The 25167-nt window shown below is 38.1% G+C and overlaps 1 protein-coding gene across 4 annotated transcripts in view; it reads left to right on the top strand.

Moving 5' to 3' along the window:
- The first annotated feature begins 285 nt into the window (after positions 1-285).
- The window catches only part of LOC128222881 (protein PRRC2C-like), a 40314-nt gene continuing 15432 nt past the window's right edge, over positions 286-25167 (top strand). For 3 of the 4 annotated variants that reach the window (XM_052932047.1, XM_052932048.1, XM_052932046.1), the window contains exons 1-28: positions 286-424; positions 931-1102; positions 1539-1679; positions 1833-1936; positions 2455-2590; positions 2925-3128; positions 3341-3663; positions 4087-4169; positions 7403-7600; positions 8021-8077; positions 8757-8955; positions 10180-10284; positions 12178-12270; positions 12760-13032; positions 13412-13543; positions 13755-14049; positions 14229-14427; positions 16092-16301; positions 17020-17366; positions 17750-17910; positions 18170-18273; positions 18448-19241; positions 19487-19640; positions 20111-20719; positions 20930-21036; positions 23491-23696; positions 24136-24409; positions 24723-24913. In XM_052932047.1, the coding sequence (XP_052788007.1) occupies positions 991-1102; positions 1539-1679; positions 1833-1936; positions 2455-2590; positions 2925-3128; positions 3341-3663; positions 4087-4169; positions 7403-7600; positions 8021-8077; positions 8757-8955; positions 10180-10284; positions 12178-12270; positions 12760-13032; positions 13412-13543; positions 13755-14049; positions 14229-14427; positions 16092-16301; positions 17020-17366; positions 17750-17910; positions 18170-18273; positions 18448-19241; positions 19487-19640; positions 20111-20719; positions 20930-21036; positions 23491-23696; positions 24136-24409; positions 24723-24913 (5811 nt within the window). In that variant the 5' untranslated portion in view covers positions 286-424; positions 931-990. The remainder of the gene's footprint in view (positions 425-930; positions 1103-1538; positions 1680-1832; positions 1937-2454; positions 2591-2924; positions 3129-3340; positions 3664-4086; positions 4170-7402; positions 7601-8020; positions 8078-8756; positions 8956-10179; positions 10285-12177; positions 12271-12759; positions 13033-13411; positions 13544-13754; positions 14050-14228; positions 14428-16091; positions 16302-17019; positions 17367-17749; positions 17911-18169; positions 18274-18447; positions 19242-19486; positions 19641-20110; positions 20720-20929; positions 21037-23490; positions 23697-24135; positions 24410-24722; positions 24914-25167) is intronic. The other variant, XM_052932049.1, reaches the window with a different exon arrangement.

Here is a 25167-nt window from a genome sequence, read left to right as displayed (position 1 = left end):
CCTTTGCTAGTGTTTCGTCTGAAGAGCTTTTTCAACATACTATCATTTTTATTTGGAAAATAGAGTGTACAGTTTCAGGACATGTTTTTTTACACTTGAAACAAACAGTTTCAAAAACATTTTCCAAATACAAGAAATGAATTTCCTATACGTACAAGTAATTTGCACAAATTTTAACCATCAATAAATACATTGATGCGAAACGAAGCATAGACGGATATGAATGTGGACGCAACCATTATTTAAGGGATTGTGGGAACGAAAAGCGTGACGTCACTCATTATTTGCATATACGCCATCTTGGATATCTGACAACCAAGAATAAGGCGACTGAATCCAAGGGAATCAAGAACATCTTAGTGTTAAGCATATATTCTTTGCAATATATATTGTCTTTAAACATCACCCAATAGAACGGACCGGTGTAAGTGTTTTATTTTGCCTTGATAGTTCGTAAATTATGCAATTGAAATGACCTATTTATGTCGACCGGGGGTTCACTGAGGACGCTTTTTGTTTAGGTGAAAAATGCGTCGTTACCCAGATCAAGGCAAAGTGCTTATTGTCCGAACAAAATGAATTCTCTTTTGCATTTTCAGTCATTATAATGGAAGTTTAAAATGTTCGCCTTTGCATTGCGTTGGTACATTCAAAGATCGGTTGAGAAAGGACGTGACTTTTTCTTATCTTCCATTTTAATTTTTCAACATTGTCTTTGGCGAAACCGTATCCATAATTCCTTTGAATATTTTTGAATATGGGTTCCTTGCATATTGCTGATATATGTACTATAAATATTTACATTGAATATTGTTTGGGAATAAACTGATGGTGATCAAGATACATGTAACCCATTTTTGCTCATTAATGATTCATTTCTTTGTTTAACACTGACATGAATTTGTAAAATAATCTGTCCATTGATTTCAGATCTAACGGTTCGTTCATAGGGTACTTGCAGACAGTATCTCTGATGTATATCTTGGAAAAATGTCCTTCTCAGGGATAGGCAATAGGGCCGACAAGAACAAAGGAAAGTTCACGTCCATCAATATCAATAATATATACAAAGGAAAGGGTGTTGAACAACAGAAGACTCCAGGTAATGCACCAGTCAATTGTAACCATGGCCCCCGAGGTCCAGGGATAGCCAGCTGGGGGATAGTGGGAAAAAGGGCTGTGTTTTTACCTACCTGGTGGCTCGCAGTGCCTATTGAATGCAGTGGTTTTGTTTTTGCGCCGAAAATAGGGCGAATGTGCCTTACCTAGGATGTCCTGGTGGTGCATGGGCACTTGGCTGGGATTTTACCCGCAGTTTGTGGTTCTTGGCGGCTATTTTACCTGGGAATGGCTAGATCGAAAGTTTATCTCACTATTCCCCGGATCTGGTGGGCTGTGGTAACAATTGTCTGGTGCACAATTATACACAGTAACACAATAAATTATTTGTTTCCATGTATGTTTTGAAAAAGTCATTTCTATATTTATATTGAAAATAATAATTAATATGATGTCTTTACCTTTGAAATTGTTTTCAGTCGTACGTCAACATGGGTTACAAAGCTTGGGTAAAGTGGGAAGCCTCCGGCGTATGCCGCCTCCGGCCAATCTACCAAGTCTGAAGAGCGAAAACAGTGGAAACGATCCTAACATAGCACTCGTCCCTACAGGAGGTTCAGGTAAGGTTAAAAGTCTATGCGTTGCACTCTGCAAGGTAATGATAATTTTTCATGATGGTGATTTGTTCATTCTCCATGTCAATTTTGACAAGGCATGAATTGGATACTTCCTAAGTTTTTCATGTAATAAGTATTTGTTTGCTTCTGGTGCAGGATGGGGCAGCAAGGAGAAGGAAGAGAAGGGTTCTGGCAGTCCGCAGCCATCCTCGCAGCAGCAGCCGGCTACCACACCGCAATCATCGGGGCAAACAAACAAGGTAATGAACCTGCTTTATTGGGGTAAGTTGTTAGAACCATTACAAATGAAAATTTCCTCATAAAACTATAATTTCCATTTAAAATTCAAAATTTCTTGCAATGAAGTATCCCAGACTCCTAGAATAAAGACCTTGTGAACCTACGATGTTAAGTATTATTTTTTTGTCCATTCAAACAATTTTCGCCTTTTAAAAACTGCAATAAACTGAAAGCAACTACTGGATACTTGTAACAAAGTTGTTGCACTATAAAAGCTGCCACACTTTATTTAACATTATTTAAAACTTCCATGACGAGTGTCTGAACCATATAGAATTCAACATAACACGAATCTTTACTACACAGACGGGGTTTGGTTGTCAGAAATGGTGAAAGTAATCCATCATTATTTAAACCATTTGCTATAATGTATTGACAAAATATAAGCCTCATTTTGGTCAGATGAATGCCTGGGTAAAAACTGGCGAAATGTTTATTAAATTTAAAATATATTTTTTATCCAAATGTCTTCTTTCAGGTGGTGGTGGTGACGCCAGCAACGGCGGCGAGTGGTGGGGCAATAAACCAGACACCGACGTTACAGACATCAAGTCAGCAGGGGACAACAATAACAACTCCTGTATCCACAGGGGCAAACACACAGACCCCAACAGGTATCTTGTCATGTCTTTGAAGATTGAAATGTTAGGGAACTGTTGTTTCCTTTGGAATGTTTGATGTATACAGAAGCTATTCTGTCTTCAAGAAATAAGGTTTGTGTCAATAAGTATGTTTAGTTCAGCAGCTTTTAGAAAAAGATAAAGATTTCATAGCCACATGATGAGAAGTTGTGTTTCATAGTTCACTAGACTTGGATGACAAGAAATATCACTCACCGAACTGATGGCTTTAAATGTGAACTTAGTTGGGAAAATTTCATTTGCTTTTACTGTCCATTGTATTCCTGTGAAATCTATGCTTAAATGGAACTTGTATCTCTTCTTTAAGCGAGTGGGACAAAGTCATGGAGCAGTGTTACATCAGGGGAACCGGTAAAGCGAATTGTGGGGCACAAGTCGCCATACTTCCAAGACGAGTTCCCCTCACTTGCAGCAGGTGGACCAGACTCCGAGAAGGAGGGTACAGACAAAAAAGATGTAGAAGGTGCAAAGGAGGCACAGTATGGACCAGGGCCAAGCTTGCGTCCACAAAGTAAGTATTTTATGGAAGAAAATCACTATTGCTAAAAATGTGTTGGTTCATCATTTTATCCATGGTTAGCTGTTTTGTGATTTGCTGTGTTTAACTAGCGTTAGGAATTAAAAAAAATTGCTATTTAAGTAGCAAAATCTTTCCATTGTGGCAGATAATGTGCATACATAAATTTAACAATGCGAAAAACCAATTTAATAACACCATTTCAGATGTCGGGAACTGGAAGGAAGGCGGTGGACGTGGCGCTATGCTGCAGACGTCTCCCAGCAAAGATGTACAGTCGCCCACCGTTTCTGGTGCGGAGATCCCGACAGAAACACTGCAGAGTGGCCTCCAGACAACTGCTGGAAGTGGCGTCGCCGGCGTGGACTCTACAGGGGGTCAGAAGATGCCGGCCGGAGGTCCTGGCATGCCAGGAATGAGGCCCGGGATGCAGGGGCCTGGTGGCCATATGGGCCCGGGACCCCACATGGGACCTGGACCCCCTCCATATAGCATGCCTCCAGGGTACAGGGGAATGATGCCACCCTATGTGAGTTGCACATACAATTGATGTTATTTTGGTTATTTAAGACATCCTTCAAAATAATTTGAAAGAGAAACACTTAAGCGAATCCCAATTAAAAAAAACTTAGATATTATACTGTGGGTGGGGAAAAGAGTATCCAATTTCAGTCATTCTTAGCTGTAAAGATACCATTTTGCAGAAGCATATAGTCGTTGAAATTCAACTTTTTGTTGAATACGCCCAAATTCTTACACTAATGCATGGAATAAAAATTTGTTTGACAAACCTTGCTCTCTAAGCTTCAGAATTCGAGCAAGCAGAGAAAGCATATAACCAGTTTAGGATTCTGTTATGGCCTGTGCTTGTGTTCATTTCTACTATTGGTCATATTAGCCAAGTATTTTATGCAATGCAATTTTACCATTAATTGAATATTGTCCATTACAGATGTACCGAGGATTTCCACCTTACCCTCCACCAAACTTCCAAGGCATGCACAGACCTCCTTATGGACCTCACTATGATGGAAGGTTAGTTTACAAACTTAACTTGCTACACTTATCTATTTGTTTGCAGGGCGTTGAAATGTTACACTTGATTTTCTACTTTTTTGCCTTAATTTTAAATGTAAAGCAGCTCTATGTCATTAATACTATAAGCCACATGATGAGAAGTTGTGTTTCATAGTTTACCATACTCGGATGACAAGAAATATCACTCACCGAACTGATGGCTTTATAAGTTTAATAAATAGTGTTCACTTTATTGTTAATTGTTCATTAGCTTTAATATCATCTTATTTTGTGATGTTTGTCCTCCATTTTAAAGTAATGTATGCAACACGACTATGCCTTGGAGTGTTTTTGCTGTATTTTAGGAATTTTGTGTTTATTTACACAATTCTTAGGTCTGTGGCCTAATGAATACAAATGCCGTAAAAATCTTCCGTGTTTTTGTTTTGATATGTTTTTGAAGTCTGGCTATGTTTAAGGGCCCAAATATATGGCTTTCACTTGATAAAATTTACAGTGATGCACAGTAAGTGCTGGAGGTTCTTTGTTTGACAATAAGGCCGGGCAACATGTGAGGCATGTTGGAGCTATAAAATACTTCTGGTTCCAGTTACCCAACCTTACATACTACATAGGCGCCGACTCTACTGTTTCATATATACCTACCCTGTCTGATTTTGTACAAGATGTAACCCCAATGACACAAAAAAATGTTGGCCTTCCAGATCAATCAGTTTGACAGTCAGTGTTAAGCAAAAATATTTCCCGTTACATTGCACATAGTTTCTGCACATTGATCAGTAACAGACAAGCTGGGATGTGTTGAGTTTGCTTACAAGTTGATTTGATAAGCCACATGATGAGAAGTTGTTTTTCATAGTTCACCAGACTTGGATGACAAGAAATATCACTCACCGAACTGATGGCTTCATAGTTCAAACAGACATTTTGAAATCATCTGAATGCTGGTTTACGTTCAAAACACATTACTTTTTTTTATGCTGATGAAGCGCTCAATGACTTTCTTGCCTGTTGTTTTGAAACCATGTGTGTTCCTTAGGATATTTCATCTTAACATGTTTGGCAAACATTAAGGGACCAAATATATGGTTTTGTGCATGAAAGTTTACTGTAAGGGATCCCAGTAGCACAGGAGGTCCTTTGCCTTACATATTGAGTCTGCCTACATCTGAGGCAAGATCTATGAAGATGACAGTGACAATGGAAATATTAAGGAAAGACAAACTCTTCCTCTGTTCTGCACATTGATAAGCACAGGACAATCTTGCTTGTGTTGATCATGCTTAAAACTTGATTTGATAAGCCATATGATGAGAAATTGTGTTTCATAGTTCACCAGACTTGGATGACAAGAAATATCACTCACCGAACTGATGGCTTTATGCAGGCATTATGAAATAATTCCTTAGAATAACTGTTTTAACTCCTTGTAGAAGTCCAGTAATGTAATAGGTTAGCCACATGATGAGAAGATGTTGTCATAGTTCACCAGACTTGGATGACAAAAAATATCACTCACCGAACAGATGGCTTCACAGTTGTGTGTTCGTTGTTGGTTGAAAACACTTTCCTATCTTTTATGGTTACAATGCCCTCAATGAACTTACCCATGGTCATGTTTTACCTTGGGATATTTCAGTCTGATATGTTTGGGGTCTGTCAATTATATAAGCCCCCAATATATGGTTTTCACTCGACAGTTTACTTTCTGGGTCCTAGTGTTACACAGAAGGTTTTAAAACTGGAGGTCCTTTGCTTGGTAATTAAGTCTGTCAACATTTGTGGCAAATTTGGACAAGGTTCTCGATTGCAAAAGAAGTGTAAAGGAAGTCCAATCACCATTGCAACAATACTTTCCCTCAGTTCTGCACACTGACTAGTGTTGGGAATTGGTTCCAGTTAGACTCTCGGCAATGGGCTCCACATAAGTAACTGAGTATCAATGGTACTATCTGTTTCTGACAATGACTTATTTGTAGTTTTTATCTTGTACAATGATTAGTAGGGTTTAACTTCAAACATATGGCTTATGTTATGTTTATGTTTGATTTATATATAAAGCAATACAAGCATAATTCTATATTTTCTCAACTGAAAGTAACTATGCTTAAAGCACTATCCTGGTTACTGGTTCATTTCTCAAGATATTTGCTAACTTGAACAAGATATCAGCTTTTTTTCATTCTTTCATTCTTCATATTTCAATTTTGTTTAATTTTCTGAAATATCAAAGCTAACATTCTTTTTGAGGCTCAGATTGAATTATTTAATGTGTCAATCACATTTTGAAACTAAAAGTATGCATTCAAAACAACTGAAGTAAAAAAATATGACCACTAACCTTTGTATTTTTCTTGTTCTTAACTCATTCCTACGTTTTCTTTCGTAGCTGGTCTTGGCCTTTTCTTGTAAAAGACCAAGTATGTCCAGACTGGCGATAGGGTAACGAAATATTTCATCTGCTATCAGCCTTATTGTAAATGAAAACAACTTAACACTTCTGAATATATTTATACATGAACTCGATTGAGAATATTGGCGGTAATGAATCAAACACAATTATCGTGAAGAAAGTAGAAAACCAACTCAGTTGAATCGATTATCAACAATGACCAAATACAATTGATTGTCACTCGTTTTTAGGCCCAACCAATGAAATCTTAATGATATTCATCATCAAAATCAGTAACAGATGAGCTTGCAACTTGATTTGAAAAGCCATATGATGAGAAATTGTGCTTCATAGTTCACCAGACTTGGATGACAAGAAATATCACTCACCGAACTGATGGCTTTATGCAGGCATTATGAAATAATTCTTTTGTATGTTATACATAAATGTTAGAAATAAAATCATCCAAGTTACTAGAATAACTGATCAAGCTCCATGTAGTTGACCAGTAATGTAATAGGTAAGCCACATGATGAGAAGTTATTGTCATAGTTCACCAGACTTGGATGACAAAAAATATCACTCACCGAGCTGATGGCTTTAAAGAAACTGCATGAACACCTAAACTTATTTTTTTCTCCAAGTGCACTTTCCTGGAGAAGAATGAAATTATCCAAAACTGTGCCAAAAATTGACTTAAGAACACTTATCTTGCTGTCAAATTTCAAAGGAGGTGACAATAAAAATAGTGAAAATTCAAATATATTTTATTGTAAGGATACATCTTATGTATTTTAGATATTGTAGCAGCTCTCTACTATTTCTCTTACACCTGCAGGTTTCCCCGGCACCCACCACCCCACATGGGGGGTCCCCAGCGAGCCGCCGGAGAGAAGCCAGGAGATGATGATGACAAGCGGGAAGACTATAAGCGGCCTGCAATCATCACGGATAAGGACATAAAGGACTTTGATGAAATACTCCATCTTGACAACAATGGTGGCTGGGCAGCTGCTCAGGGGGAAATTGACTACAGGTATGATTTTTGAATGGATTACTGGTACTTCTTTTATTGAAGACTCTTCACAGGAATCATACATCAAGTTTGATTGTATCACAGAGTTTTTAAAGGTTGATAATAGATAGGGATGCTTTTGAATAGGTATATATGTTTTTGAAAAATTGTACTTACTAGTGAAAGCAAATATGCAGTGTTAATTTCTTTATATATATTTGTATGTAAGTGTCAGACATCATGACAAAGGTAGAATGTTAAAAAAATGGAACTGATAATATTTTGTTTGCTTTATGATGATTGAAATATATGACATAAACCAATGATGACATTATTTCACTCATGGAACTGTAAGCAAACCATGAATTTCAATAATGTTACAGTTATTAACTTAATTTATTGTGCCATCTCCTCATTGACCCGGATTGTGATCTATTTCAGTGAGAAGCTTGTGTTCAGTGATGAGGAGGATGAATCTGGAGAACCAGGCAAAAGAAGGTAAACATGATTTGATTGTACAGTATACTTCTATTTCTAGTATTCAGTAAATATGAAGTTTACATTGCATATCTTGTTACTGATGTTGGAAAGTAATTGCCACGGCCTTTAGGATCATTGTGGTTGCTAATGATGATTGAAATGTCTGAGTTCAATTGATGACATTATTTCACTCGCCGAACTGAATGCAACCAAAGTTTTTTTTTCAAAATGTTACTCTCCTATAAGCTGACTGACTGTAAATGTTACCGCTGACTGCAATTTTTAACAACCAAAAATTGCATTAGTCATATAAGTGCTTTCAGGTTTGTTATGGTAATAAAGTCTCGTCCAAATCCATCACTAAGTAGCAACTGTTCCGGTTTAAGATGAATACAGGTGCTCAATAAGTATGTCCATTGTAAGAAAGTTTCGAAGCTGAGTGAAGCTGAGGATTTACTCCATGAACAGTCCTTCAACAATAAAATGGCAAACTGGTGCCCAAAATGATCAAATTTACAATCCCCTGCATTAAAATATTCAGTTTGTTTTTTCACTTGATCATTTTCAGAAATGTTGTCTTGTCTGTTTTTCCTTCATTTATAAGAAGTAAATAACTTTTCATTTTATACCCAGATGTACATTTAAGATGTAACTATATTGTGGTTTAAATAAAGCACAGAAATGTTTTGTGTTACAGGCGAGCCAAGGATAAAGAAAACAAAGCAGGCTCTGCAGGTGGTGCTAGGGGGGAGGGGAAGCCCCATTATGAAGGAGAGGAGCCTGAAGGCCGTCATGAGGCCCGGCGAAAGGCAAGTGACACCCAGAGTGGGCAGGGCGAGACTATTGCCGAGAGGCAGCTTGAGAATGGCGAAAGTCAGGAGCCAGGGCACACAGAGGTATAGAGCAGCAACTGTTTTGATCTAACCCAGGCATTATATCACACACCACTTCAACCAGGCTTGGAAATTGACCCAATTACTGACCAATCAACATTGTCTTTATTCTTTTGTTTCTTTATGTATGAGGAAGATCTTGGGGAAATGCATTCCCTGATTTAAAAGGACATTTTTGCAGAGGTTCTGGATTAATCCTAAAATCAGGAATTTGAGCTTTTTCTCCAGACTTTGGTACAGCTTTAAAGATTTTATATGCTCGGACTGTTCCATCAAAAACACTAGAAGGCACCTTAAAATGCATAAAAATAACTCGGTAACCCTTTTACCTCACTTATGGCATAAACTTGAAAAGTTCCCCCGGGTATTTTTCATGATTGTTAATTATCAGCTGTTAGAATCCATATTTTCTTGGAACCCTAAGGAAAGACACTAATATCTGTAAAGCAATGAAAGATGGGGTAAAATAGATCTGTAAATCATTTTCCAAGCCTGCAATATGCAACATGATTGCATCTTCACTCTACTTACACAGGCAGTTTTTTAAGCTTTGAAAGATCATCCGATCAGTATGTACTCTGAATCTTTACGCTTCTGGTCATGCACTGTAGCCCATTATAGCAATATCTTAATATGCATATGAACAATTACTTCCTGCGTACAAGCATCCCTTCTATATAGAGGAAAATTTTAAGGCAGTTGATCATTTGATCATCATTTACATTTGTCATTTACCTCAATCCTCGCTAATTCCTTCTTCTTCATTTATTTCAAGTGCTAATTTATGTTTTTCACAAAGACTTAAGTAAAAGATGCGTCTGGTGGTACATCATTTACATTTCATAAACTGTGTGAAAAGTGTGGGTGTTGCACTGTTACCATAACACTTTAACAAACCTCTTTATTAGTGACATGTAAACAAGAAAGTAACATTTATTACTTCCATCTTCTATTACATTTCATCAACTATTGCTGCTCTTAACCTCAAAAGGCTTGCTAGTGGTACATTCATTTTAGACTTTCATTGTAAAGTAAATAGTATTTTACCACATGTTCCTTCAATTTAAATACTTATTATTTTTAAAAATAATGTTTAGATTCAAAATTGTTACTTGTTGAAATGAATTTTTAGTTGACAAGTTTTAGTTTAATTTGAGATTTTTGGATTTGTTATAATACAATCCACATCTTTGTTTAATTTATCAATTGTATTGACATATTGTGTAGGTGAGTGGAGAAGGCCAGTCCCCTGGAGCCAGAGAGGCTTGGGGGCCGGGCGGGCCAATGCTACCCCAGTTCCGAGGCAGACACCCTCACCCTGGCATGGATGCTGTGAGTAGATCTAGAGTTCTAGAATGTTTGTATTATTGTATAGACAGTCCTTTAACTTCTTACATGAATGCAGTTAACAAATTTTGAACTTTGAAATAATTTGGGCTTGGTGGTCAAATATCATTTCACTGGTGCATCACATGCACCGCTTCTTCCAGTAGATGATTAGGCTGAAAAATTAACATTTTCTGACAATTTTATGTACTCCTTTAACTAAGAGATGTTTGGCGTTTCCTGATTGTCTAAAAAAAATACCCACTATATAAGAATCTTAAGTCCTTTGAAAACAAATTAATAGAGTCGGTGGCAAATATACAAACCTTAATTCAAGTTCAAAAACCAGACTTCTTCCAAAATGAAAAAAATGACTGCCGAGTTGTTAAAAAAACAATTTGGATAGCCTTATACAGTGTTATTGTATAGATTTAAGTTAATATTGCAGCCAGCTTATGATACAAAAAGCCATGAGGAAGAGATTGTTGTTGTACTTTGAGCCGACATTTCCTTGAGTCTAAGCCTTGTTTCATCTGTTTTAAATGTTCAGGTTAGAACAGTTCAGAATTAAATTAAAAAAGGCTATGAGGAAAATATTCCTATCATATTTGTTAGTGCTGATACTTACCGGATTCTGAGCCTTTGTTTTTTACTATATTACAATGTACAATTTGGATCAATCGAAGAATGATATGAAATTACAGTGTTTGTTTTTCTGACCAATTACAGGCCAAAAACATTAACTTTTTTCCCCCCACAATTTTTTTTAATGTAAAAGGAAGAATTAGTTTATTAAAAGAAATTAATCACCTTCTTTTATCTGTTATATTTGGAAGGAGTGTTGGCTGTGAGGAAAACATCTGATCATATTTTATGCTGATACTTACCGGATTCTGAGCCATTGTTGATAAACCAACTTATCTGAATGCTTATCCTCAGTATTTTCATTATAAGAAATAATTTGAACTCAAGCACAGTGTCTATCAAATGCACATTATAATGATTGTGTTAAATAAAACATCAGAAATTATTTCTTCATCTTTCTCTAACAAGAAAGCCCCGGCTTTCCCAAAATTCCCAAAACTCACCCATTCCCAAAATCGTGAGAAAAAGGCAAACACTGAAATGGCTGTGAGGAAAACATCTGATCATAATTAATGTTGATACTTACCGGATTCTGAGCCATTGTAATTAAACCAACTTCTCTCATTGCGGATCTTCAGTGTTTTCAAGTAAAAATACTATAAATCTCAAGCACTCGCACAAAAAAATGCACAATATTATGCTTGTGTACAAATATACAAAATATTTTTCCTTTATCCTCCTCAAACAAGAAAGCCACAGCCCCATTTCAAAAAAGGTGATAAAACAACATACTGAAATGGCTGTGAGGAAAACATCTCATCATAATTCATGCTGATACTTACCGGATTCTGAGCCATTTTTAATCAACCATCAATCTCAATGCTAATCATCAGTATTTTCACTATAAGAAATAATTGGAATCTCAAGCTCCCCTAGCCAAATGCACATTTTTATGATCGTGTCAAGATTACCATAATGGAATTTTTACCTGCGTCCTCCTCAAACAAGAAAGCCACAGCCCCACTTCAAAAAAGGTGAGGAAACAACACATTGAAATGGCTGTGAGGAAAACATCTCACCATATTTCATGCTGATACTTACCGGATTCTGAGCCATTGCTAAATAACAAACTGGTCTCAATGCTACTTTTCATTGTCTTCACCATTAGAAATAATATGAAACTCAAGCACACACTATAAAACACACATTTTTACAATTATGTAAGAATAAACAGAATGGAACTTTATATCTTGTTGGAACATAAAAGAAAGGTAAAGAATAAATATTGATTGATTGTTTTTATTGCTGTTTCAGCGTGGTTGGATGCCACCGTTTGACTTTATGGGAGCACGAGGACCCTTCCCACCCCACTACCGAATGGGCGTGCCCCCTCATGGACCTGCACAGGTAATTATTAAACTGTTCAGTGTTACCATTGTCTACTGTTAATATGAAGGACTGTTTGCTTGATGATGATTGAAATGTCTTACTGTTATGATGACATCATTTCACTCGCCGAACTGAAAGCAGACTGGGATAAGAATTGTTATAAATAGACAGGGACACTCAATTTTATGAAAACATTTCTGTTGTCCATTAATATGTGGTTCCCTCTCTTTTCTCTCTGAGATTGTCTCCTCACATTATATGTAGTTTTCAATATTCAAGTTTCAAGATGAACAAGCCGAAATTTTTACACTTCTGATTGGCATCAAAATCTTTCAACAAGCCCTGTTATATAAAATCTGGATTGCAAGCAAGCCCCGAAAGCATTTTACCAGTACAGAGCTTGTGGGCTTGTACTTATTTGTCCGGTCCATTTCAAAGATCCATTATCTTTACTTCACGAAAAGGCAATTATAGTTATGTTAATTAACCATTGCACATACATTTCAGAGGCCCCCATTCCCGAGTCACCCTGGTCAGGCACCAGTGACTCCTGGTAGTGGATCCAGCAGCTCGGGATCAGCATCAGGGAAGAAAGGGGACGATGATGATGAAATGTGGAGACAGCGACGCCAGGATACTAACCAGGAAGTGAATACAGCTATTGAGCGTGCCAGACGGCGAAGAGAGGAGGAGGAGAAAAAAATCGAAAATGAACGCAAGAAGGCTGCACAGGAGAAACTGAAGGCGCTTGATGAGAGGGCTAAGAAGAAAGATGATAAGGTGTGTACAAGTACTGCTCTTTAATTGAACTTTAATACTTTGAGTCAGAAATAATTGCTTTTTTTTATCGGTTTGTGATTGTACGTTTATTTTATGTCATAAAATACATACAAGTTGCATAAAATGTGTTTGAATGAGAATGGATGGTGTATAGAAGCAGTTATGTTTAAAAAAGATAAATATTTTCTCAAATTATTCGAGAAATTATCAAAGTTAAACTGTTTTGAACAGTCTAATATTAATTGATTTTTCTCAGTGTTTCCTGTTATTTAGTTATTCTTTGTTTGATAACCTTCCTCACACCTATGAAATTACATGGTTTAAATCTTTTGTGTTGAACCCAAGTTGAACTATTCCACCATTATATTTTGTCTACCAGGGAGACGTAGAGGATGTGGAGAATGAAGGTGAGACAGGCAGTCGGGGGGAGACACGCTCCAGCAGAACCAGCGAGAGTGAAAGTGACAAGGGGGACAGGCCCCAGTCCAGGGATGGACAAAAATATCCACAGGTATGGAGAACATACTTATACATGTGTAGACCAAGTTTTTTTTATATCGGATGCTTGTTAAAGAAATTGCAAGAGTAGTGCAAGTACAAAAGTCACAGCCAAAGTCTTTTTATATGGTGAGAGACTAAAATTTGAAATTCATTAACTTAAATCCACTGATTAGACATGCATCTTTCCCATGCAAGTTCTACAAAGAAAAATACCATTTCAGGGTTCTCAGAACCAGTACAACAAGGGTTACTCTCGGGGCTCAGGCATCCCACCCAGGTTCCAGAAGCAGCATTCTGGTGGTGACCAGACGACTGTGGCGGCCCCGCCCCGGAGCAGCCAGCCCCACTCCCCCCAGTCATCCCAACCAACACCAACATCACCCCAGCCACAGCCTCACCCTGCCCAGATGAGACCTGGACAAGGACCTCCGTCACCGTGGGGGCCCTACCCCTGGATGCAGCATCCCCACCATCCATTTATGGGCTATGGTCCAAGACCACCCATGGATATGCAAGGTTAACATTCCTGTGATATTTTTTTTACCGGTTATTGTTAATTGAAAAACATGTTGTAAAGAAATGTTTTTTTTGATAAGTAAAATGTGTTGCTATTCACTGTAATTATGAGAATTGCATTATTACATAGTATATCGACTTTATCATTTTGTAATACCTAACATTTTATTTTTTATCAGGGATGCACATGTACCAGCAGGTGCAGACTCGGCGCAATCGTACAGACAGTCACGGGTCTGGCACGGAGAGTGTAGAAGAAAGGGAGCGGGAAGAAGTCCGCCGGGTTGCTGGGTTTCAAGGGTATGAGGAGGCATACAGGCGCCCATACTTCGACCAGAGAATGTACCCCGAGTTTGAAAAACTTGATGAGTATAGGAGGTAAGATATTAAGAAATTTACTGTCTATGTTATGTTTGTATAAACCAGATCAAGGAACAATCATGGATTATAAAATCTAATTACATGTCAATCATGGTAATCAGAAAGAAAGACAAATATTTGAACACATGACCTAGTTATTATCAGTTTGTTTGCTTAATGATGATTGAACTATCTTAGTACAGCTTTGATGACATCATTTCACTCGCCGAACTGAAATCAAGCAATAAAAAATTAAAATAGTACTTAAATGATTATTGTCAAGTACTAATTCTGTCAATTTCAACCTCCTTTCATTTAGATTTGTCCTGTATGAATTAACCTTACGCCGGGAATTCGATTGACAGGTCAACTGACCAATCAGATAGCCGCGCTGATAAGCCCGCATCGGCTTTGTTACTATCCGCCATTTTGTCCGACAAACAAGTTATAGTCGTCAATGTTTTTTCCGCTGTAAAAATGGTTAAAAGATGCAGTTATGGAACCTGCAACACTGACAGCAGATACACTGAAAGACTTGAGAACAATATAAAGTGTGTTAAATATTAATTTTAAAATGATATAACATGTATATTGAAGTTGATGTTTTATATTTTATAAGAGTGTTTAGCTGCGAACCATAAGCAACTAGCTTACTACCTTCAAGGTCGATCATTATAGTCTAAACGAACGTTCTCAATACCTCAATTCTTGTGGGTCATATATATTGACGCCCTAAAATAAATCTAAAATTATATTGCATACAACACATGGCATCTCATTACCCTTTTAAGGGTGAAAACATTTCTGTATTGTGAAATAACACATGTTTATGCAACATTGCAATACTCAGGAATTACGTAACAACAATTTAACCAAAAACAATCTCTGTTACATGTCGAACAGTCAAACCATTAGTTCATAGTCCTCCCGCTGGTTTACCACGGCCGAAAGTATCTTCTTTGACGACTCCTCTTGTTTCTGGATAGCTAGACAGGCTTTCGTACTAAGGGTTGACGCTAAACATTTGGTATGGCCTGAGATTGTTCAAAGGAGCAGTTTTGTTTACGACTGTATTTATAGTCAGAGGAATATATACATTTAAATGTATGCATCCATCGTTCCTGAAAGGTTAATATTTTAATTTAAAAGTAATAACACACAGATATATCGATCTTAAAAAAAATAAATTAATATTCACTTAGTGTACAGCATCCTTTGTTTCAAGAGGGAAGATTCCAATAGTCTTAAATGGTTATTATACTTACGATAAATGAAAAAAAAAAATACCCTTGCTGACACTTGCAGTGGGCGTCTAGTAGGAGTTTTTTCAAAGTGTCAACTTCCAGATTAACTACATGGCAAGGATCAGATTTCTGCTGACTCGGGTGTACTTCACCTCGAATCAGGACCGAATTTTCACTCCCCTCAAATACTTGTATTTCTCTAATGTAGCTTCCGGATAAAAAAGCAGAAGCTTTCTGTTTTTTCTTTAGCGATATTTGTTCTTTTACGTATTCTAAGCTGATATTGTCAGGAATATCCCTGAGACCGAGACGCCTTTGTTTATCCGCCACCTTTGGTCAGTGTCGGACATAAGCAGAGTAACTTCCCCAGATTATCGGGGGCGTGGCCTATCGAGCCATGGCGTAAGGTCAATTACAACCGTGTCTCACTTGTTGTAGAGAATATGAGAAGGGAGGTCGTCCTGGTATGGAATACTTCATGCATGGTCCAGGTGGCAAGCAAGACCTATACGAGGATATCTCAGACCAGGAGAGCGAGGGAGACTTCACCGAGCCGGAACCACGGCCCCCTGTTGTACAAAAGGATCCATTTGAGGAGGTGGAGAGGGAAGATAGGAGGGAGAAGGTTGATAGTGACAAGAAAGACAGGTATGTTGGTGTATATAGTCTACTCAGATCAAGTTACATCAACAAGCGTGAAGTCTTCAGTTTAATTATTCAGAGTTCTAAAGGTCAAGATTAACCAAGCTAAAAAAAACTTTTTGGCCAAACTATTACCAAGTCAGTTTGTATAGATATGTTTAAATGCATTCATTCTCTTAATTTTCAAACCCAGGATCTAAAGGGGTCTTGGACTTGGCTTTGTTTCTTGTTCAATAAATACTATGGTAATTTGTGGGCATTTTGTTGCTTTTTTCTCAATTGCAAAGGCTTCTAGCCCCATTCACAAGAAGGTTGACAAAAGAACTGAAAATAATTTCAAAAGGGTTCTAAGACTCTTTAGCCTGCTTTGGGCATGAATCTGCTATCTTATCCAGAATGGCAATTATCAGCTGTTGGAACCCCTGCTTCTAAGAATATTAAAAATTGTAACAAGTCCTGCAAGGACAAGCAAGCTTGATTTATGTGAAATGTCAAACAATGATTAAGAAAAATGGAAAGTTTATGATGTGTGTAGACATTCAATAAGCTCTGTATACAATAACAGCAGTCCATGTAGACTTGTCTGGAAAAATCCTTGAAGAAAACTGAAGCATGGATCTATTTTAATGACAGGTATTGTAAACAAGATTCAGTTATAATTTGAATACCATGAAGGTTGTTTTCACTTTTGCATACTCAGTTTGGATATCATTTTTTTTCACAGGATTAATGAAAAGGAAGAACGACCTGAGAAAATTGACAGTAAATCCAAAGAGGCAGAGCCAGTTCGTGAAATTAAACCTCGGGACAGAAAACCTGACCGACAACCATCACGAGACGACGGCTATGATAGGAGAGACAATCGACAGGACAAGTACGACAATAGAGATACCCGGGATTCAAGGGACTCGAGAGGGAAGCAGGAGCCAAAAGCTCGGGACAATTACTGGGAGAAGGATAATAGAAACAGAGGGGAGGGAAGAGGAGACCGACGGGATGGCAGGAATGACCGCAGAAAGAGGGACCCTGATAATGTTTGGGGCATGAATAAACAGGACGACCATAAACAGAGTAAGTGAAGTTCATCAAACTTCTTTGATTAAACAACAATTTGGGTACAAAATTCTGCCTTGTTGTGATTGGAAAACAATTATATCTATTAGGGATATGTTTAAGACTTGATTAGCTACATGTGTAGTTCTGTGTTTTTGTCCAATGATAATAATCATTTTTGTTTTTAAACAAGAATCAATGGATGACTGTTTGCTTGATGATGATTGAAACTTCTTACTGTAATGATGACATTATTTCACTCGCCGAACTGAAAGCAAACACTTAGACATGTATGAAATATAGAAATAATTATGAAATATGTTTCCAACTCTCCACCAAGTAACAGAATTTTTGCCAATAAATTATGGTCAATTGTGATTAGACTTTTCCCCTTTTCCCAGAGAGAGACCATTATAATGCCCCACCACCAATCACTCTGCGAGAATCACAGCAGAACACACCGCCACGCAGTCACTTTGTCTCCCTAAAGAGGTCTGCATCCACTCTGTCGAAATCTGACTCCAGGGAATCTCCAGCCAGTGATAAACCGGAGGAGAACAAGGTAATCAAAGTTGGAGATATTCAGACCTATTCCCAAATGGAAAATTTACGGTGCAAAAATTTGCTGCCAAAATTACCTAGAGTAAAAGCTGCAGAATTGTTCAGAACTACTGTAACAAATGTAATAAGATTGATTTGTTTAGATCTACAATCGTTGTAACTTACTTGATAGCTTTAAAACAAGATTTGAATTAAAAGAATATAAAGTGAGCAATTATGATCACCAGTTAGCAATTAATAATACCAATGTTTGTTGTCAGGAATCTGTTAAGGACAAGACCCCTATTAAATCCAAGGATATGAAGGAGACTCCAGAAAAAGAGACCTTGCGCCCTGACCAGCCAGCAGAACGCAAAGAATTTATGTAAGTTGAAAGAAATGATATAATCTTCAGTTATTATTTAAAAGAGTTTCATATACATGCGGTTTTACTGTATGCTTCTATTGTTAAAGAAATCATTTTACAATGAACTACCAACATTTTTGTAATAATATTTGTATACTCAAAATTTTATTTATTGTTTGATTTCTTTAACAGTGAAAAGTCTGAACAAGGAGAGAAAGCAGACAAAGGTGAACAGAAGGACAGGAAAGAGAAGGATGATCGCCGTGACAGAGACAGGGGAGACAGAGGTGACAGGGAACGTGGAGATCGTTCCCACCCACCTGCCAAACGTATGAGGGATGAAAAAGAAAAATATGATAGCAGAGACAGAGCCCGTAGTGCACCCAGAGGGGGCAGAGAGTTTGTGAGGGGAAATAGAAGTAGAGGTAGAGGGCGCGGTGACCCTCGCACTGATCGTGGGTCACGTGGAGGTGACAAGGGATTTGGGCGAGGTGAAAGGAGAGGAGGGCTTGGCAGTGGGGGTAGAGGCAGCTCAAGGGAGTACAAGTTTGAGAATCATGCCGATGGTAACACAAATGCCCCCCGGAGGGAAGGTGGACTGGGCAGGCCCCCAACATACGCTGAACAAGTAAAACCCTTCCCCACCATGGGCAAATGGGGTGATGACAATGAACAGGTGGAAGATGCAGAGGAGAAAAGGAGAAGGGATAAGGATGATGATAGCGACCTGTCTGTTGAAGAGGTAAGCTCCGCTAGTGAGGAATCCACTGGTGCAAGGGCTGAACCCTCAACAAGACCAGTTGGAGTAAGAGATGGCACGGGTGGAGTTAGAGATGTCAGGCGTGATGGTGGGAAACCCCGTGACAGGAGAGACAAAGGCCGGAGAAGCATGGAGGATGCTAATGATGATCACTATGGGAAAGAGCCTCGGTCTCCGAGAGATGACCAGTTTGTTCCAAAAGGAGAGCCATCTCGCCGAGGCAGAGGTAATTGTAATCCAGGATTAAAAATAATAGAGACAAGTTTCATTTAATATCACATTTATCTTTTTCTTAAAATGTGTCAGTTTATTTATTTTTGAAGCATTTGACTTGATGATTTACCAATTTAACATTTGAGATGAAAATTAAAGCATCGAAACCAGGTTGGATAAATGGTTGAAATACCAGTTATTTACTACTAGAAGAAAAGTGTGTCATCCATTATAATATCGTAAAACGATACCTTCCAGGAGGTTCCTCATTCCGAGGGGATCGAGGTAGAGGGCGAGTCCGGGATGATCGGAGGTACAATTCTGCCCCACCCGTCCGAGGTGGGTTTGGTCGACCCCCTAACAAGGAGTACAGAGGAGGTCAAGGAGAGGACCAGCCCAGGAACGAGCCAAGGTAGGCAGGGAAAATACTGAAGGAAAAGCTTCACTGAAGCCACATTCCAGGATTGACTATTCTGCCTTTGCAATTTCAATATTAACTCTAATTACAAGAAATGTGTACTTAAGATTTATGGGTCAGGGATTTTCTGGGCGATTTCTATAGCCGGTATTAGGTCATGTGAGAAATGGCGAAAGTATCTCTTTTTTTTCAGCTAATTTTCCAATAAAACTTCCCAATCACACTAGTTTAGGTCATTCTCCCAGAATACAAAAACAAACCTATGTATGAGAATGTTTGAATGAATTAGAAATGTTGGTACAATGACGCTGTGAACTGAGTTGTAGCAGCTGGAAGTTTTCCTGTCCCTTTACGATTTTAGGCATTTCAAAACTCATCATTTATCAGTTCAATTTTAGATGAAACCTAAGTTAAATTCATAGTGGACATTGATGTTGCTTTAACACAAGTTGTTACGATTTCAGACGTGACCGTAGGTCAGAGAGAGCATCCCCACCCCCCAGATTTGCAAGAGGTCGTGGTGAGAGGGGAGCATTTGACCGAGGAGGTGGTAGGGGGCGAGGCCGCGGTCGAGGGGCCAGTGCCCCAAACGGAGGTGGAAGCAGGGGACCCCAGCTTACCAAGCAGAACTCGTCTGACATGGCGAATGAGGAGTGGGAAACTGCCTCTGAGAGTAGTGATATAATTGATCGTAGGGATTCAAAAAACGATTTAAAGGACGGTCGAGATAAACGTGATCCGAAGAAAAGCTTTTCTAGTCAGCGGCCGCAAAATGATCGACAAAATAGGAGAGTGAATTCCACAGATCAAAGAAATGGTGGTAATACAAATAATAATAAAAATTACGACAATCCAAAAAACTTCCATAAAGAGAGGATATCCCACACCTCGCAGACAAAAAATGGGTATGCTTCACCTCCAAAAAACGGGCCGGGTGGGGGCAAACGACCCCCACACCCCCAGACTGGTAAGAAGGAGAATGGAGGAGGAAACCAGGTGTACAGAGTGGAAGGAGTTGTCCCCAACGACCAGAACGCTATTGACAGTGCCATTAATGGGACATACAACGACAAGTGAGTTCACAATTTTAAAATAATGGAACTTGGGAGTGAAAACATCATATTGATTGATTGCCTGACTTGCACTGCTAAGCAGAATTATCTGAACTTGCGTAGTTAAATGAAAAATAACACCATTTTAAATATTTGTAAATGCATTGCTGATGAGCATCACTCATGTATCAAGATTTTGACCATTACTTGAGGGTTTTGTATTGTCTACAGGAATCGCTTGGTGAAGAAAGGAGACCTGACTGATGTCTCCAAGCCCCTTAAGCCGGAGAAGAAGAGGGAGGATGCCCTGGCAAATATTGATCTGAACAACTACGCTAGTGAGTATGGTTACAGTGGGGGTTTTGTGACTAATTTGGGGATGAACATTAGCCCCATTCCAAATGCTCAAACATTTTTTTCCTGAAAAGTGAAAAATTAGATTTTTACCTCTAGACCATAATGGTATGGAAGAATTGGTGTTATCGAAAAAAAACCGCTTATTTCCAGTAAAACTGTCCTTAGTAACGTTTAAAAAAAAGAATTCCAGTGCAGGTCTTGTGGGCCGGTTATAATTTCAACCGCTGCATTGTTTCAATAATATTATACCAATAGTTTGCTATGATGTATGCATATCTGTCAATCCTATGAAGTATGCCATGATTCAGCTTCTTTAAGGCACTGAGCAAACATTAATGACATTAATATATTGTGGTTCAATTAGCTTCAAACTTCATTTCAGCCACGTTGGACTGTATTTCAGAAATGTAATGAAAGAAAGATGAAATTTGTCATTCTAGACTCGGACTGAGTGGTCAAAATTACCACAAGCCCTTGACTGCTATCCAGGCTTGCTCAATTTCAGGATTTAGTAAAGTAGGGCTTAGAAAATTTAACTTCAAGCAATGAGTATAAGAATTAATGCTTGTTTATCCAGTCTTAATTTAGATGACTGAGGGGCCATTTTATAGATGGGTCATCCAGCTACTGGTAGTCCGAGACAGGACATGGGTGTAAAAGTTTGCTATGATGTATGCATATCTGTCAATCCTATGAAGTATCTTGTGATTCAGCTTCTTTTTGGCACTGAGCAAACGTTACACTTGATAACAATTTGTTGTTCACTCAAGCTTAGCTTCAATGTTCATTTAAGTCATGTTGGACTGAATTTCATTAACATAATGAAAGAAAGAAGGGATATTTGTCGTAATAGTTTTTTCTTGTCCAAGTTTTATTCTTGGCTCAAACTTGAACCATTGGTCTAAATTAGCACTAGCCTGCAAGCCATACACTGGTAAAATGCTTTCCATGCTTGCTCAAATTCTGGGTTATTTATAGGAAGATTTGATGCCAAGCAATAGTAAAAATATTCAGACAACTATTATATTGTTACTGGTAATCTGTGTCTGGCCAAGGGTGTAAAAGTTTGCTATGATGTATGCATATCTGTCAATCCTATGAAGTATCTTGTGATTCAGCTTCTTTTAGGCACTGAGCAAACCAAACAATAACAATTTGTTGTTCACTCAAGCTTCAAAGTTCATTTAGGCCATGTTGGATTGAATTTCATAAACCTATTAGGCTAATGAAAGAAAGGAGGGAAATCTGTTGTAATAAATTATTTTCTTGTTCAGGTTTTATTCTAAACTCCGTTTTGAAACAAGTTGTCTAACCCGCAAGCCCATTACTAGTTGTATGCTTTCTGGCCCTGCTCAAATTCTGGATTTTATAAGCAAATTATAAGAATTAATGCTTGTTTAAGAATTAATGCTTGTTTAAGAATTAATGCTTGTTTATCGAATAGTCTTAATTTTGATGACTGTGAGGCCATTTTGTAAACATGGTTCCGACAACAATACCTGGTTACTGGTAGTCTGCGACTGGCCAAGGGTGTAAAAGTTTGCTATGATGTATGCATATCTGTCAATCCTATGAAGTATCTTTTGATTCAGCTTCTTTTAGGCACTGAGCAAACATAATAACATTTGAAAGAAGGGATATTTGTCAGTTTATTTCTTGTCTTATAAAAGTTTTATTCTTGGCTAAAACTTGAGACCAGTGGTCTATATTAGCACAAGCCCACAAGCCCTACAATGGTAAAATGCTTTCTACACTTGCTCAAATTCTGGTTTTTAAATTAGGAAAGTTTGTTAAGCTTTCATGCCAAGCAATAGTAAAAGAATTCAGACAACCATTATCTTGTTTCTGGTAGTCCGAGACAAGACATGGGTGTGAAAGTTTGCTATGATGTATGCATATCTGTCAATCCTATGAAGCAACTTGTGATTCAGTTTCTTTTAGGCACTGAGCAAACCCATGCATATACCACCTGAGATAAAGTCATGGGTAAAACTAATAAATTGCAGCTAAAAACATTTGTATTATAGTTGTAAAGTGTTAATATTTCAGCAGCACCTTTTATACAATAAGGCATGATTGATGTACATGAATATGTAAAAAATAGTTGAAACTTGCCTTCATGCCATATCCCCAGGCAGGGTTGAGGTGACTAGCCCCCGAAATAAAAAAATATTTTTGGGGGGAATAGACTAGATCACTTTGTACAATATGTTTACTTACTACATATATACTAAATAATGTGCTCTCCGGTTTAAATGACATGCTTGTTAATATAAATGCTTTGAAAGAAGAAAGCGTGAATTGAGGAAAAACTCCTGTGAAGCCTTTCGGAAAACTTGCAAACATGTCTTGACGATGTAACTTTGGTTATTAATTTGGTGTTAGTAACGTCAAGTAACATTAATGAACTAAAAGAAAAACTTTATTATTTCCAGGTGTGGTAGTGATAGATGACCAGCCTGAGGTAACCATTGACGACCCTAACTTCCTGTACGAGAACAACGACGGTTTCCAGGAAGTACAGAGCAAGAAGGCGATGAAGATCAAACAGAAGGCGCAGGAAGCTGAGACTAGGAAACTGACGTCAGAGGGTCAACAAGAGAATATTGCCCCAAAGAAGGCCAAGGAGGTCATATCCAAGGTTGGTGGAACAGTGTTTCATAAATCTCATGTTCAGGTGTGATATGACAGTTTTAGATGCTCTGAATTGTACAAATCATGGAGCATGTCTGGACATGAGGTTTGCCTACCTAGCAGTAGAGACGTGGGATTAGGCGACCTTGATTATATTGTTTGCAATGATGCTAGTCATATCTGTCAATCCTATGAAAGCAGAATGATTCAAACATTTTGTGGCACTGAGCAAACACGAATCAAACATTGGAATACACATGTGCATTTTATTAGGAACTCGCATGTATTCTCAAGTGAGTATGCCGTTGAGGGTTGCATCAGACAACTAGGATATCAGAATTTAGTAAAATGAAAATGCCTGCACAAAAATGCTCTATACTTCCATGTATTCCATATTTCACTGATTTATGATTCCAACAGTGACATATTGTTTCTTCTTCAAATAGGTTGTAGCCAAGCCAAAGGGTGTGCACACGGCCATAGACAAACCCCGGAACTACAAACTGTCCAAGCTGCCTCCCCGGTTTGCCCGGCAGAGAGAACAGCTACGTGGAGAGAAGGTCGTCACTAAACCTCATGCGGAGGAAGAGGCTCCAGAGGGAGATGGGTTTATGACCAAGATAGACAACTGGGACAATGAAATGTCCAACACTATCCCTCCATTGATGTCGCAGACCGTGAACCCCGATGTTAAACAGCAGGATATGGACATCTCAAAGAGTAAGAACATTGATTCATAATATACTCATGAAAAACAACACCACATTTAGTGTTTTTCTCTGTATATGTTTTACTTGGACTATTCATGATTTTGGACAGAATATTAAAAATTTAATCAAATTTGTTTTTTATTTCAAATTTTTCGATTTTTTTTTTGCGCTATGCATCGTTATAGTTAAAAAAATATTTAGTGAGACATAGAACTAGTTTGAAAGTTCTTGCTAGCATTTGTGTATCTGTGTTGTGATGAGCTTGCTATAATGAATATCAAGTATAGTCTTCTTTATGTATTATGAAATGTCTACAATTTCAGATATGTTGGGCACATACAACCCTGTGGTTGGTCAGGCAAACCTGCAGGCATTGGGTCAGATCTCCCAGCCCGCCCAGCAGCCTGCTGCCCCAAGCTCTGGAAGCCCCGCCCTGGCACCAGCACCTGTACCCAGTGTCAACGCCTGGAACAAACCAATAAACTTTGCCGCTGTTTCTGGAATTCAAGTCCAGGTAAATGTGTGTACAGTGTTGATAGTGTGTATTTCGTATATTTCATAATTAATAATTCTAAATATGAGTACAAATAAGGTTGTAAAACAAGGTAATCAGATGTCATTGTTTGCAATTTTGCTGTCCGTTGTATCCTGTAAAATATTTGAGCAAAACACTACATTTGATCAGGTCTCTTTTGAACTAATTTCATTGTTGCTAGAACACAACTACCTTTTAACACAAATCTTAACACTACATACAGATTTTGATGT

Source organism: Mya arenaria, chromosome 17, assembly GCF_026914265.1.
Source record: "Mya arenaria isolate MELC-2E11 chromosome 17, ASM2691426v1".
Classification (NCBI taxonomy): Eukaryota; Metazoa; Mollusca; class Bivalvia; order Myida; family Myidae; genus Mya; species Mya arenaria.
This window is presented reverse-complemented; position numbering and strand designations above follow the sequence as displayed.